Source organism: Palaemon carinicauda, chromosome 3 (genome assembly GCF_036898095.1).
Source record: "Palaemon carinicauda isolate YSFRI2023 chromosome 3, ASM3689809v2, whole genome shotgun sequence".
Taxonomy (NCBI): Eukaryota; Metazoa; Arthropoda; class Malacostraca; order Decapoda; family Palaemonidae; genus Palaemon; species Palaemon carinicauda.
This window is the reverse complement of record NC_090727.1, coordinates 121125177-121142838: the sequence shown is the minus strand read 5'-3', so window position 1 is coordinate 121142838 and position 17662 is coordinate 121125177. Positions and strand designations below refer to the sequence as shown.

The 17662-nt window shown below is 33.5% G+C and overlaps 1 protein-coding gene across 1 annotated transcript; it reads right to left on the bottom strand.

The window, feature by feature from the left end:
- Positions 1-8832: 8832 nt before the first annotated feature.
- Positions 8833-14103, bottom strand: LOC137637823 (rhodopsin-like). Its single transcript, XM_068369935.1, has 2 exons — positions 14022-14103; positions 8833-10107 (listed from the first exon to the last, which is right to left on the bottom strand). Exon 2 carries the CDS (start codon positions 10105-10107, stop codon positions 8974-8976), a length of 1134 nt encoding a protein of 377 aa, XP_068226036.1. The 5' UTR covers positions 14022-14103; the 3' UTR covers positions 8833-8973.
- Positions 14104-17662: the final 3559 nt, after the last annotated feature.

Sequence of the window (17662 nt, the reverse complement as noted above, 5' to 3'; positions counted from 1 at the left end):
TGTCAGAAGACATTAAAAGACTTTAGATAATATAGTAGTTATGGAAATTAGGTTGCCTTAGACACATTTACCAATATTACCAATTCTCCAGACAAGTACAAAAAGAAGCTTTTCATACTAACTTGCGAAATAACTAACAAATTTCGAATTAAGATTGCATATGATTTTTAGGGAAAAAAAAAAAAGAGAGGAAAACCAAGGTCCAATAAGAGTGTTGTAATTTGAGGAGCACCAGGAACACAACAATTAGGGATACCGAAGTTTTCATCATTCCTCTTACTATCAAACACATCAGCCAAAATGGTTACCTTTTACCTACGGCAGTGTGGCAGGATGTCACAACAATCGGTGTAGTAGAGTGGAGAGCGATACAGACGAAACAATACAAAATTCGGTACAACGTTGCTCAAGCGAAAGTAGAGTAAAAAATCAAGTTCGATTTGAGCTTTCCTTAGATTTTTTTCGGGTAGATTCCAAGCGTCGATAAGAAGATAAAAAAGGGCCACCATATTTACAGTATAAATATTGAGGTAGATTGTTGCTCCAGGCGAGCTTCAGAGATAAAATGAATAGGAGAACGAAAAGTCTGGACAACATCTTTCATGTTCATTGATGCTGACGTTTTGGGACTCATCCCATTATCAAGGCTAAAAAAAGACATAAAATATTGTAAGCAAAAATCAGTAAAAATATAGTCCAATATAAATTACAAAACAGTTTAAAATTAAAGTTATATATACAGATACAAGTAAAAACAGGAAATAAATTAAGTTGAATAAAAGAAAAGTATACAATTGAAATACACAAAAAATAAATTAATTGTCTTAGGACACCAACCTGTCTTGATTTGACGAGAGAACTGAGTGACTATCTGAAGAACAGTCCTTAGAAAGAAAATTCCAAATTTGCTGGCTTAAGCGATGTGGAGAGGGATAGAATAATTGGCTTTTAGTTGAGAAGCCTATTATGATTCTAATGCTATCAGGGAGGAATTGTTTTGCGCTTGTGCAATGATTTTAAAGTTTTTGATGTGAAATGTTGGTCTTACATTTAGATGTATGTTCTCTGATGGTTGAGAACTCTAGTGTTGAACGCACATCCAGTTCTGTGGCTAACTCCCCGATGAGCATCTAAGCGAACTTTCAGCAGTCTTTTTGTGGAACCCACATAATTTCTGAAGATTATATCTTGGATAAGTAAACATATAAACCACTGAAGAACGCATTAGATCGGGGAGAGAATCCTTGAATTTAAACGTGGATCTCACTGTCAGGGGATTCTTAAAAAGTAGTTGAGATTCAGGGTCGGAAAATTATCTAAAATTACTTTTTTAAATTGATTACCACATTTTACGTTATTGATAAAGGTAAAGCAGCAGAGAACTTCATTTCTGCCACAGTAGTAACTTGAAATTGGTTGATAAATTTTGTTCAGGAATCTGGTAACTAATCTATAATATATTTTGGTTGGGAAACAGTTATCCTTGAAATATTGTTCCAAAACATTTATTTCATTGTGAAAGGATGTCCAATGAGAGGAAAAAGAAAAGACCCTATAAATCAGGGTCGTTATGGCATTCAACTTAAAATTGTTAAATCAAAATCTAAAAATATTGGTGCCTAAACCTGTGAACGACTTTTCTTTTAAATAATCTATTTTCTAGATGTGTCTGTCCTCTTGTCATGTTAATATCAAAATATGGTGAAATTAATGTATGGATGAAAATTATTGATGAAATTTTAAAACCCAGCAGCATGGTCTTTTTGTTTAAAAGTAGCTAACTTATCATCTACGTAGCGTTTATAAAATATAGGTCTGAATAACAAAGGTCATTGATCTAAAAATGCTCTTCAAGATGACACAAAAATATTGTCGAAGGTGGGCCCAAGAGGGCATACCAGCAAGTAGTTTAAACAAAATACTTATGTTCCAGACGACTGCTATCAGGGTTTTAATAAGTCTGATTTCAAAAATATTACGTAAACTTGCAGTGATTGACACTCATTTAATTTTGGATTACCTAAATGGCTTAGGCTATGAAGCGTGCAGTAGGAAATGATTGGAGAAGTATTGACTCAAAAGTTCAAGATTGAGACGACTGGTGAAATCTAACCAAACCCCTTTATGTCTATAGGCGTAGGAGGAGATGATGATGATGATAATGATGATGATGATGATGATGATGATGAGGAGGAGGAGGAGGAGGAGGAATCTTCCCCTAATAATGCAGCTCAACGTCAAAGTGAAAAAGTCACAGGGGAAGAGTGCAAGATCCACTTTTCGGAAATAAGGACAAGATGGTTTAGTTGAGGTTAGGTGGGGGATATACCATGGATTAGTAGCGTATATATTCCTTGTTTACCGACAACGCTAATGTATCACCGAAATCAATCGTTATTAAAACGGTATTACGCTACTGCTGTGTGGTTCCATTATGAAACGAAGATTAGGTAAATCACTTTTTATTATTATTATTATTATTATTATTATTATTATTATTATTACAAGCTAACCTATAACCCTATTTGAAAAAAAACAAGATGCTATAAGCCCAAGGGCTCCAACAGGGAAAAAGAACCTAGTGAGGAGAGGAAACAAGGAAATGAGTAAACTACAAGAGAAGTAATAAACAATCAATATAGAATATTTAAAAAAACAGTAAAACATTTAATTATATCTTTCCTATATAACTTATAAAAAAATAAAAAAACGGAGGAGGAGAAATAAGATAGAACAGCATGCCCGAGTGTACCCTCAAGCAAGAGAACTCTACCCCAAGACAATGGAAGACCATGGTACAGATGCTATGGCACTACACCACCCAAAAATAAAGAATAACAGATTGATTCTTTATTGTCCTTTTCCTAGAAGAGCTGATTACCATAGCTAACGAGTCTCTTCTACCCTTATCAAGAAGAAAGTAGCCACTGAACAATTACATTGCAGTAATTAACCCCTTGATCGTAGCAGAATTACAATGTTATTTAAGGTTATTTAACCCTAGGAACAAGAGGATTTTCCTAATAATAATAGAATGAACATAAATGCATGAATCAAATGATGGCTGTCCAGTGAGAGAAGAATCTGTAAACTCAGTAACCAATAAAGAAGACGAGATGCTGAAAGCAGAATAATCTAGGATGGAAAGTGAGAAATAAAATTCTAGATTTAATTGATATTCACAGAAAAGAGGTGACATAAAATTTTAAAGGCCGTTCATGAATGGCAGAGGAAACGGACAGAGACATTGCTCTAGCTAGTAGGACAATACCCTAGAGACTGACTATATATACTTTATATATGATCAGCGCCCAAGCCCCTTCTCCACCCAAACTATCAATATATGAGGAGGCACTGTCCTTGGCCTACTTACATTCATACGTTGAGTTTTGTTACAGTTCAATTTCATACCTATAATTTACACCATGCACTAATTTTAGCTATATCTCTATTAAAGGATTCAACAATCTCATATGTACATTCAGGAGATGGAAATGAAGCGGAAAGAGTGTAGCATCATCTGCATATGCAACGATCTTGTTTTTCAAGCCAAACCACTTATGTATATACAGTATTAAAAGTAATATGCCAACAACACTACCCCAAACACCAGCTACCAGATTCCTAAACTCACTATGGTGCCCATCACCAATACTCCTTGGAATCTATTACTTAAAGAGTAAAAAATGATGCTGAGAAAAACCCCACAGTAAAATGCACTGCTAAAATCAAGGCCAATCATATGTGCTTCTTGACCACAATCAAGGGATTTCTGAACAACATTGGAGATTGTATGAAGAGCATTACATGCCACAAGGCCTCTGTGTGACAAGGGTCTGTATGCAAAAATTACAGAGATAATTTGAAAATATCCAAATCAATACCAGAATGTCACCTTGAGAATTGGAGCCTTTCACATGGTATGCAATTTCCTGTCAATTATTAGCAAATGCTTCCTGGATGGTGGCCTTAGAATCATTCTCATTGAAGCAGGGGCCATTGCTGAAGGTTCCATTACCAGTGTACTGAAGGGAATACAGTATAACAGAGGTGTCAGATGCCAAAAATACAGTATATGTGCGAGGCTCTGCTGGAGTTGGCATGGTGGGAGTTCATGCTTTGGATAGAAGAAAACCACCCAGAACTCAAAACAGCTGTGCAAATTGGACTGGAAGTGATATGTGATCTGCATGATGACATATCTAATCAAACCTATGAAGAAACTGTGTAGAATGAGCAGGTTCTGAATCTGCTACATCAATTCTCATCTTTTCTGGATAAGCTTAAACACAACAACAGTCCAATATCTGAATAATGGATGAGCTATCTCGATATGGTAGTTGTGCTTCTGTATCTCATCTGAGCTTCCAAAGAAGAAAATTGGCATTTACACTTTGCATGTATTCCCTGCTGTTTTTGCATATGATAAAATCAACTACACACATTTTCTTCTGTATTACCATACTGAAATATCTCGGCTACCAGAGAGTCATCCCAGCATTCATCATGCATTTTAAGAGGGTCAATTTTCTGTTCAGGTAGGTTCACAGAATACCTGTGAATCAGGCAATTAAAGAAACAATCAACAAAGACATCAAAACCCTGGGAGGAATTTGTCGCTTTAGTTTGAATACTGGCGCTGTGACACGATGCTATCTCATAATAGAATACTGAAGCAGTTACATCAATCTTTTGAGAGATATGCTTCTCATTAACGAGCCACATCTAGAATATGCTGGGTTGTAGCAGTCTTGGACTTCGAAGGACGAGAGAGTTGTTTCTGGGGTGGTAAACCTGATTGATGGTTTAATGATCGGGTTTTAAAAGTCAAAAGACCTGATAAATATCAGCAATGCTACTGTTGCTCCTGAATCTTTTACCAAAGATATACTGTTAGCAAAAGTACATGGTAAATAGGCATACTTGTTATTTAAAGCAGTCCGTCTGGAACTTGATGTACCAGAGCTTAAATTTAATGACTTCATTCCAAAGACGAAGCTGAGAACTTTCATAAACAGGAAGAAAAGTACACTTCTCAACTCCAAGACAAGGAAAGAAATAATTTTCTAAGCAACACCTAACTTGTTTGGAAACATGCAATGGCTCAGGGGCAGAAACTTGACATGCAAGAGGTTCTTCAGTACACACTGGGACCAGGTCCCTGATTTATGACCATTGTAGTTGGTATACCAAGGAAGACTAGGAAATCAGTGTATCCTAAAACATTGGAAAAAATGCAATACCTGCAAATGTGATACCATCAAATTCTGACTGTATGATAGATGAAATGACCCTTGTACACAAGACAAAGTGTGAAAGTAAAATATTTGGTAACATTGCTTCTCTGTAACGTGGCCTTGTAGATGTGGCTAAGCCATAAGAAATGTGGGAGACGAGGATAATTAGGGAGTTTAATTAGTTTCTTTTCAACAGTTTTTAATGAAAAAAAGAAAATCTTCGCAAAGAATACTGAACACGATTATTTGAACAGTTACTTTAGTAATGCAATTTCACTGGAATTTTTGAAAATCACAATATTATTATTATTATTATTATTATTATTATTATTATTATTATTATCAATAGCCAAGCTACAATCCTAGTTGGAAAAACAAGATGCTATAATCCCAAGGGCTCCAACAGGGAAGAATAGTCCAGTGAGGAAAGGAAAAAAGGAAATAAATGAATGATGAGAATAAATGAACAATATATCATTCTAAAAACAGTAACAGCGTCAAAATAGATATGTCCTATATAAACTATTAACAACGTCAAAAACATATATATCATATATAAACAATAAAAAGACTCATGTCAACTTAGTCAACATAAAAACATTTGCTCCAACTTTGATCTTTTGAAGTTCTATTGATTCAACTGCCCGATTAGGAAGATCATTCCACAACTTGGTAACACCTGGAATAAACCTTCTAGAATACTGTGTAGTATTGAGCCTCATGATGGAGAAGGTCTGGCTATTAGAATTAAATCTGGCAAGTGCTCATTCTGATTACATAGAAAGTTACAAAGTTATTCTATCCACTAAGGGTCTGACAATGGGGAGGAATACAGAAGGGGATCGTAAGAATGGTATCAGGATAAGATTACATTCTAAATGTTACAAAATTCGATAAGGCCAGGATCAGCCTATTCCGGCTGAACTTTTGTCTCCGTTTCAATCTTCTTAAGCTTGACCTGGGGTGTGTGGCACCCAGGGGATCCGTCTCTGTTGGGGCACTTGGCTGCTGTTGTATAACAGCCACAGTTGCTATGTTTGCCAGTGTGTCCTCTTTGCTGCAGGCCCTGTGGGAAAGAGATTTGACTCAACAATATGACAAATCATCCAAAAATGGAGCCAACTGGATACAGCTCTTGGCTAATGTTGATTTAGTAACTCAGAATCTAAGTTACAAAGCAATGTCTTTGTGGATGCAGTAGTCTCGTTTTCATTTGTTTTAATACCCAGATATTTTGACTTGCACAAATATTTCTTGTCTTGTGATATCTCTCATATTCCCAAAAGTGATGAATGAAGCTTTTTGGTCAGCAAACACAATTGATAGTAATTAATTCAAATTACCCCTAATGAGTCAATATGGATAAATATCAACAAAACATCGCGTTTAAATAGAAATAAATTTCTACCTAATACTTGGGATCGAACGTGGTGGGCCGGGAAGTCGGGGAAAACTCTCTTGGACTTTAACCCCATTACCAATGTTTTCTTTATTAAGTTTTTGGTGTTCCTTAATAGTTTTCCTTGATCTCTTTTTTTTGGGGGGGGGGGAGACTTTTTCATCTATCTCTTGCGCTGATCCCAATACATTTTTTTATATTAATGCCAATTTCGTCTTCACTTCCTTCTATTGAATCATGTATCTGGGAAAGCCTATTTTATATTAATCAAAATCATCAGATTTTTTTCTTCCTACAATAGTGTTTATTTTCTTTTCTGAAATAAGTTTTTCTCTTTGTTTCCTTAGATTTAGACAAATAGAATATTACTTCTCTGAACTTTGTGCAGCTTAATATTAACTCGTTTCACTCTGTAACATCTTTACAAAGATTAGAATTTTCACTGAAAATAAAATCTACTTCTTTTTTATTTCTCCAATCGAGTTTCTACATCCAAATTATTTTATGTTGCTTCTTTCATAAAAATAAAGTGTTCATGATCATTAAATTGTTTCTTCCAGTAAATTCTACAAGGATGTCGCCTCTGTTATATCTTGTGCCTACAGCTAATTTTCCTCTCTTCTATTAACCAACTTTAAATTGAGCCATGTTGTTTCAAAGATTTCTCCAGATCTTCATAAAAGGTTTACATCTTTTCCTCTATACGGGATGTTGTTGGTGCATAGGTTGGAATGATCCTCAGATAATACTTCTGACCTAGTTTGATATTCAATCCTGCTATTCGATAACTAATATAAAAGATTTCTGTTTCCTGCAAGATTTTTTTTATCAAGAAAATCCAATATATCTTTGTTCATTTCATATTCTTTAAAGCTAAATATATGGACCTTTTTTTTAATCTATACAGGATGCCTCAGATCTTCTAATTCCACCAAATTATATTACTGTATATGCAAATTTACTCTAATCAATTTCTTAGTAACACAGCAAGGTCCTCTTCCCTAGACAGGGTCCTTACATTGTATGATGCAGGGTTTTGTTCAAATATATATTCATATGCACCGTATATATATATATATATATATATATATATATATATATATATATATATATATATATATATATGCATATATATAAATATATATATGCATATATATAAATATATATGTGCATATATGTAAATTTATATATATATATATATATATATATATATATATATACATGTATATATAAATATATATATATATATATATATATATATATATATATATATATATATTAAATATATATAAATATATATATATATGCAAGTGTATATACATTTATATATATGTGTATATATATATATGTATATATATATATATATATATATATATATATATATATATATATAATCTATACTGTGGTTGTAGTTTCAATCTATTTTAAAAAATATTTCCGAATACTAAAGAGAAAAGTCGATAAGAAAAACGGGAATAGTCTGAATAAATGAAATAATACTTCTTCGGTTTTCATTATACTTTTTTCCGAGTAAATTAGTTTATGAGTCATCTTGTATTCTTATTATATGAAATATATTACTCTCAAGTTTGAGTGTACATCAAAAGACAGATAAGGAAAATCAAACAGATGTTCTGATTCTTTCTTAATGCAAAGGATTTATTAAGGTATACATGAAAAGAAAAACAATAAAATCTGGATATCTAAATTGATCGTTGCCATCGGTTTGGCTTCAGAAATGGGACAATGAGTTCTTTGTCGTCGTCATATCATTACAAAACAGTTCAATGCTTCTGAAGATTTCTATATATATATATATATATATATATATATATATATATATATATATATATATATATATATATATATATATATATATCTATACTGTGGTTGTAGTTTCAATCTCTTTTAAAAAATCTTTCCGAATATCGAAGAGAAAATCGATTATTGTATACATGTACACAATTAGCATAATATATATAAGAATAACGGGAATGGTCTGAACAAATGACATAATATTTCTACGGTTTTCATTAGACTTTTTTCCGAGTAAATTAGTATATAAGTCATCTTGTATTCTTATTATATGAAATATTTTACTCTCAAGTTTGAGTGTACATGAAAGTCAGATAAGGAAAATCAAACAGATGTTTTGATTCTTTTTTAATGCAAAGGATTTATTAAGGTATACATGAAAAGAAAAATAATAAAATCTGGATATCTAAATTGATCGTTGCCATCGTTTTGGCTTCGGATATGGGACAATGATTTCTTCTTCGTCGTTATATCATTATAAAACAGTTCAATGCTTCTGAATGGTGTGTTTCCTGGAGATTTCTATTCCTTTTCATTGGTAGATGCAACTGTCGTGGCATCAGAGGCGTTGCTGGCATCCTCATCTCTTTCAGTAGCGCATGAGAGGCATGGAATCTTCTTTTCCATAGCGGCTCTGTATTTGGGATGACTGATAGCATAAACAATAGGGTTGTACACTGCATTGGCCTTAGCAAACACTGAACCCCAAATGGAAAACAGAGGAGTGACCATAGGCTTGTACAGAAGACCTGCCATATTGATGACAAAGTAAGGAGTCCACGCAATAAACCATAGGGACACAGTCGTTAGGGCAACCTTCGCAAGACGGCATTCGTTTGATGTCTTTTTAGCTTCTGGGTCATTTCTCAGGGACTTTACACCCATTTTTTTAGCTTGTTCCCTCATTTGTTTTTCATGGTTGAAAACAGCTTTCATGATGAATGTATAGGAAAAGATAATGAAGAATAGAGGAAGGATGTAGCAATCTGCGGCATAAAGATACAGGTATACTTGACTATAAATTTCTTCAGAGAGGTAATCAGTACCGCAGGCAGTCATGTTGCCTTCAGGAACATACCTGCAAAAGCCAAAGAGAGGAAGAACACCCCAAAATAATGTTTGTGCCCATACAATGAAAATTCGCAGTAAAGCACCATTGGCAGTCAATGGCTGTCCTGAAAGACCCTTCACGATGACATTGTAACGATCCAAAGTGATAAAGACCATCGACCAAATAGATGCAGTTCCGAAGACAGAACCCAACATTCCATATATGTGGCAGGCGACATCGCTGAAAGCCCACGTCTGGTAATAGCAGTTGACTAGAATTGGTGGGCACATGGTAAGCATCATTCCAAAGTCGGAAAAAGCCAAATTCACGACGTACATATTAGCAGGAGTTCGGAGAGACTTGGTGTTCATGAAGACCCAGATGACAACGAAGTTACCCCCAATAGCAAGGGAGCCCATGACGACCATCCAAAATGCGATCAGATTATACCAAAGAGGGTTCATAGGAGGAAACTGGTACCAGTGGGTATCAACCATATAGAGGAGGTTATGGGGCACCGTGTCAACTACGGTGTAGTTCCCGTAGGGGTTTGTTGAGGGCATACCGCTATTGGCCATGTTAGTAGGATCCTCCCAGTATCCCATCTGCAACAAAACAGAAAAAACTAGCAGGATGAAATTTGATAAAAATAAGTATTAGCAAAAAAAAAAAAAAAAAAAAAAAAAAGAATGAGAAAGATTCAAAGATGCTTTTCAAATTTGGATATGTAAAAATTACATATTAGGCGTTGCATATCACACTTTCAGATGACCATTGTTTGTAATTAAATATATTCATTATTTAAAAAGAAAAATGTGTGGAGTGTAGGACAATATGTCTATAAGTGCTGTATCTACGTTCAAATAATGTTGTACATCAATTCACGGCCTTTGAAATAGTGGTCAGCATCAACACCCCCCCCCCCCCCTGCTAAAGTAAAAGACGTTTACCCTAACCTAAAATGTTCCAAACTCAGGTGTAATCAATCTAGCAGTCTCATAAAAGTCATCAAAGATGGCGATTCAAGACTTTTCTTTCTACTTGTGAATATTTCAAATTTGTACAATCAATGAGAAATGGAAGAAAATACAAATTTTTATTTTGATACAGATTCTGAGACTTCTTCGCGACACTATTATAGCAGACGACCTTCAAGATTTTAACCCTTTTGCAAGAAAACATTCCTTTAAGAAATATTAGACTGTAATAGCTTTCTGATTGCAAGAAAATGAAATTTCAAAATCTATTTGGCTCTTTCCTGATCACAATTAATATAAGTGAAGATTGAATATTTTTAGCTACGACCAAGGTCTATAGAATACGAGGTCTCCTCATCGCTGGTCCGAAATTGACATTTCTGCGCAGGTGGATATCGTGATGTCACCACCTCCAAACGGACGGGTGCTACCTACAGTTAAACAAAGTAAACAGTTCGAGGAATCGTCCTTGGTTGTCGATCTAATTCTTAAAAGTGGTTGTGTAAATTTTAACAACAATATTCAATTACCAATATGCCCAATAACTGTGCTGTGTTTGGATGCTTCTCAACCAGGACGAAAAATTCAGATCTTATATTTCATTCAGTTCCAAAGGACAGTGAAACTAGGAAAAAATGGGTTCACCTCTGCAAACGGGGAGATCACATAAATGTTGAGAATGCACTGATATCTAGCCGGCACTTTGAAGCGGATGTCTATGAAAGGAATTTGATGTACGAATTATTAGACAAACAGATTAAATCAAGATGGATTAGAACACTTCTTTGGTTGCATACGTCAGAAGGGTGCATGCCATCAGCATCCCTCTCCTGTTGCATTTAAACACCCGCTCAGAGCCCATCTATTAGGAAAGGAAGCAACTCTTTTAGGTTCTAAATCTAACATTCAAAGTTGTGAATGCAACTTCAAACGAATTTGCTCATTTTCTTTCCAAGGAAAATACAGTAATCGAAAATGAAGAAAATTATCTTCAGAAAGAATTAAGCTTGTCTGCTATGTTGTTTTGCTTGCTAGAAAATGAATGTGAAAATTGTATTGATGCTAATCTGGAAGATGAGGAAGGTTTATTAGAAGATGCCATGGAAGAAGGAGGATTACAATATGTGGGAGGGTTTATAGCTCGGACGTTTCCTCAGTATGAATTTTAGGCAATAGAGCAACCAAAGGGGATAATAGGTCTACATGGATTCGTGCTTAAGTAGGGATGACAGAAAACTGATGAAACCCAACGAAGAATTTTTCGAAAATCTAAAAACAATGGAAAAAACTTTTTCTTTGTTTTCATGGCGAAAAATCTTTGAAATCAGGGGGAAACGTAATAACTTCATTAGCACATTTCACTACTTGAGGAAGTTATTAGGTATTTTGTGCGTTGTCGTACTTTTTTAGGATTCGAATTCTGAATAGAAACATTAGCTCACCTCGGAAAGCTGTAAGTAAAATGTTGAAGTTGGTTTCTTAATTATTCACTTGTAAGACGAAAGATTTAAGACGAGCATAACCATGTTTATCATGGAAGTGGTGGAAATGTTAAAATTAAGATTTTATATATTATTCCTTTATTCTTGTAAATAAATGTAATTAGATGATTTTTTTATGCACAAAATACAGAACTGTTTCCACTGTGAGTAATTTTATTTTGCTATGATAACAAAGTGTCTCTTAATTTGTTATTAATTACAAAGAAATGAACAAAAACCCCTATATTGTATGAATGTTGACAAGGGAGACTCGGACGCATTGGCTATGCTGACGTCACGAATTATCTCCCCCCAAACCCCCATATACTCAGTAATCTGCGCGTGAGAAGACCTCGTATTCTATAGACCTTGGCTACGACTACTCTGAAAATGAAAAGCGCACAACCAAAATAACATTAACAATACTTGGGAGTTCAGAATGAACAATACGGGACTCTTAAGAAAGTATTTTCGCTTTTTAATGGTTTAAAGGTTGAGCATGAATGACAGGGGCAAGGGACAGGACAATGTCCTAGAGACTGGGCATACAGTGTATACATATAATGATCAACACCTAAAACCCTCTCCATCAACCTAAGACAGGAAGGGCCAGGCAATGACTGTTCAAGACTCAGGAGGTAGACCAGTTGGGTCACCCAACCCGATCACCATCCCCCCAACACCTAGCTCAAAAAGATTGTGATGCTGCACACACAAGAAACCATCACACTCGAGCGGGTCTCAAACTGTCGTCCAATAGATGGTCAAACAGGAACGTTCCCAATGAGTTACCACAACCCTTTAAAATAGTCAACTATTTCAAAATTACAATGACCGATGAACATCGAATATTAGAATCATGCTTGGACTACAGCGGTCAAAGATTGTAAGTAAGAAAGCAAAAAGATATGTACATTTCATTACTCCATGACTTCCTTGTAAACTTGAAAATCATTTGGCTATCATGAAAATAATCTAAGATTTTATGTACGAGTAAATCTAAGGATCTTCAAAGCAAGGGGGAAATACTACTGAGAATGCAGCGCCTCTGTCTACGCCATGGAAGTCTTATATGGATTATTATTTGAAATCAAAGCCTTAAGTTTAGGTTTCTAGAGTGATAAATCCCCTTTTTTATATTGAACAGCCAAAGCACTGAAGTATGATCTTATCCATTGCCGATAGATAAGCAAAAATGAATTTGATAGTGAATTTTTGGGAACAAAAAAATAACAAACAATGTATATATACATATATATATATATATATATATATATATATATATATATGTATATATATATATATATATATATATATATATTCATATATATATATATATATATATATATATATATATATATATATATATATATATATATGTATATATATATACTGTATATATATATATATATACAAGCACAAATACACACACACACACACACACATATATATATATATATATATATATATATATGTATATATTTATATATATATATATATATGTATATATATTCACATATATACATATTTATATGTCTATATATATATATATATATATATATATATATATATATATATATGTATGTATATATATGTATGTATATATATATATATATATATACAAGCATAAATACACACACATATATATATATATATATATATATATATATGTATATATATATCATATATTTATAAATATGTATGTTATACATATAGATATATATATACATATATATATATATATATATATATATATATATATATATATATACATATATATATATATATATATATGTGTGTATGTATGTATATATGTTATATATATATATATATATATATATATATATATATATATATATATATATAAATATATATGTATATATATATATATATATATATATATAAATGCTGAATAGAGGTGTATTTGTAGTATAAAATATGTTGAACAAAGCAGAATTATGTTAAATAGTTGAAAAAATAAAAAAAAATAAATAGTTTGAAGAACTTTAACAAATTCAAGCCTCTTTTCACCCTAAACTCCATTTCACGCTCTTTCCTTACCTTGCCGAAGAGTTACGATGAATCGGTAAAACACGTAGCAGTTGCACGAACGACAGATCACTTGTCTGTCCGAGATGCTGCCCCCAGGGCTGTGAGTGGCTTCCTCAGCGACCAAGCCCCTTATATACTCCGCGAATCTCTTTACCCTTAACCGGAAAATTAGCAAAGAAGCTCAAGGAATACACGGAAATATGCCAAGACTTTCCTAAGTTGCTCCCTAATACATGAGAAAATAACAAGCGTATTTCGGAAAAAAATTGCAGACGAGTAAATGTACGAAAGACCATCCAAATATTCATGCACACATACACACTCACATACATATGCTGTATATCTTCTTTCCCTATATTAGGGGTCGGTTACCTGATGTGTCCTCCGAATGCCTTTTATCAAAGGTATCATCTTCTGCCAAACTTTTTCTCCTTCTACTATCCTTCAACTTAACTTTCTAGCTAATGCTGGTATCCCACATTCCCGTATCTCGCTTCAGTTTTCTCCCGTAAGAAGATTTAATGGTTGTTGGCAATGAAACACATCAAACTTTCAGGCTTGGTACTTCTGGCGTGTAGACCTACGTCTTTTATTTTTTTATTTTTCTTTTTTTTTTTTTTTTTTTTTTTTTTTTTTGAAAAAACGATTGGATGCAAATCAACGTCAGGGCTCAAGCCTGTACTTGAGCGAGAGTACAGGTTTGGTGGGTTTGGCGGCCTGCTGACGGTAGCTTGTAGGTAAGACATAAACATGGTAGGTTTATGGTGGGTAAATCTTTAATTAGGGAGTTCCACTGGGAACATCTGGCCAAGGTCTATAGACCTTGCATCTGGCAACATTTCTGATCGACATACGAGCGGAACACATTGAAAATGTCGGACCAAGGGCCGCAAGATTATTTAATTAATAGTTCAGTAACATGCATCTAATTTTGTATGTTGAATACTTTTGTCACAATGTTGTGTATTTTCCCATAACGACTTGTCTTCTGCCACTGTTGTTTGTGCTACTGCATGTATTATTAAATCACATACACTATGTAAGTAATAATAATACCACACGAAATTAAACATGTCAAATATATTACAAAAACTAGTCAATATCATATTACAGATAATGATACTTGAAATGCCAGAATAAAAATAAAAAAAACCAAATAATTAAAAGAAGTAAATAAATAATGGAAGTAATAATAAAAACTAATGAAATTCATCTCTCGAGTATATTTCCGGAAATAGTCAATACACAAGAGTTCGTTTAAATTAAAACGAAGGTTGGGTCAAATATCGGCCTTTTGTCAAGAGTTGTCGTCTCCTATTTAATTTAGTTCGTCAGTCCCTCGTCTTTTCTTCCTTCTACTGCTTTATTTTGCAATCTCTAGTGACCCATTCTGCTATTCTGTGTCCCTATTATCTGTCATTTTAATATATCCTGGCCATGACCATATATTTTTTCTTACATGTTGTTAGAATATTCTTTACTTTATTTTGCTCTCAAATCATGTTTACTGGTTTTATTTCCTATTGCTCTTTGGGTTGTAACTAGCTTAAGTTCTAATGCTTTAGGAAGACTACAAGTTCCTGGTACATATATTAATGCTAGTAGGACTATCTGATTGAAAAATTTTATTTCCAGAGAAAGTGACATTTTACGTTTCATAATTACATTTTGTTTACCAAAAACTTTCCACCCCATCCTTAGCCTTCTTTTAATTTCAGTCCTATGTCCCGAGGAAACACTCCCTGTCTGTCCGAAGTATATACATTCATCAAAAATCTTAGAGGCTCGCCCTTAACCCTTATTTGTTGTCTCCATACATTTTCATTGAACATTAGTTTAGTTTTATTCATATTAATATCCAGACCAGTATTTTTGCTTTCTCTTTTCAAATCTATCATATTTTGAAATTCCTCCCATGATTCAGCAAACAGAACTATGTCATTTGCAAATCTTATGTTGTTAAGATATACCCCCTAATGTTAATTACTATATATTTCCCATCTAAAGTCTTAAAAACTACTTCTTGGCACACTGAATAATTCAAGAGAGATGGGGTCTCCCTGTAGCGGTTTGTCATACTTTGTAGATTTTTTCATTACCTGGCTAATTACATGGATATGTTCAGTTGTTGAATACCTACTTCGAAAGCGTGCCGGCTTTCTTGATTCACTAAATTCTAGATGTCATTCTATTTAGCCTAATTTGATCTTTGAATATTTCATATATTACTTGGATATAATTTTTTCAGGTCTTCTGTACCGCTTTTTTTGTGAATTAGCATAGTGAAAAAACTTTTCAGATCTGTAGAGTTTACAGATTAACTGAGATGAAACCTCCACCGTCTATTATTAAATCAATTATTAGATCATATTCTACTGCTTTGCCTCTTTTCATAACTTCTAATGCTTTCTTTACTCAGACATTTCGTCCTTTTTATTGGCGAAATTATTTATCATATCATTAATTTATAACATTGTATAAAAATCTTCTGCAATCTTTACCCCTCCATCATCATTTAAAGCAAATAACTGTAGGCACCCTGTTCCAAATCTTCTTTCCATTACTATGATGCTTTTTCCTTTCCCTGGTGTTTCCGTAACTTTGATCTGACTGTGTTTACGAATGTCTTGGTATTTGGGCCAGTACGTCGTTTTGCATAGTTCTGATAATTCTATTTCATCTCTCTTGGACTTTAACCCCATTGCCATTGTTTTCTTTATTACGTTTTTGGTGTTTCTTAATAGTTTTCCTTGATATCTTTTTTTTTTTTTTTGGGGGGGGGGGTTCTTTTTCATCTATCGCTTGCGCTGATCCTAATACAATTTTGTTATATTAATGCCCATTTCGTTTTCACTTTCTTCTATTGCATCATGAATCTGGGAGAGCCTATATTATATTACTTAACTAAAATCATCAGATTTTTTTCTTCCTACAATAGTGTTTTATTTTCTTTTCTGAAATAAGTTTTTCTCTTTCCTTAGATTAAGACAAATAGAATATTAATCCCTTATATTTATGCTGCTTGATTTTAACTCGTGTAACACTGTAACATCTTTAAATAGATTAAATTTTTCACTGAAAATAAAATCTATTTCTTTTTTATTTCTCCCTTGCGTTTCTACATGTCAATTTTCTATGTTGCTTCTTTCGTAAAAATAAAGTGTTCATGATCTTTAGATTGTTTCTTTCAGGAAATTCTACAAGGATGTCTCATCTGTCATTTCAAGTGCCTACTGCTAATTCTCCTCTCTTCTATTAACCAACTTTAAATTGATACATGTTGTTTCAAAGATTTCTCCAGATCTTCATAAAAGGTTTTCATTTTTTCCTCTATACGGGATGTTGTTGGTGCATAGGTTGGAATGATCCTCAGATAATACTTCTGATCTAGTTTGATATTCAATCTGCCATTCGATAACTAATATGAAAGATTTCTGTTTCATGCAAGATTTTTTATGTTAAAAAAACCCAATATATCTCTTTGTTCATTTCATATTCTTTAAAGCTAAATATATGGCCCTTTTTTTAAATCTATATAGGATGCCTCAGATCTTCTAATTCCACCAAATTATATTATATGCAAATTTATTCTAATCAATTTCTTAGTAACAGAGCAAGGTCTTCTTCCCTAGACAGGGTCCTTACATTGT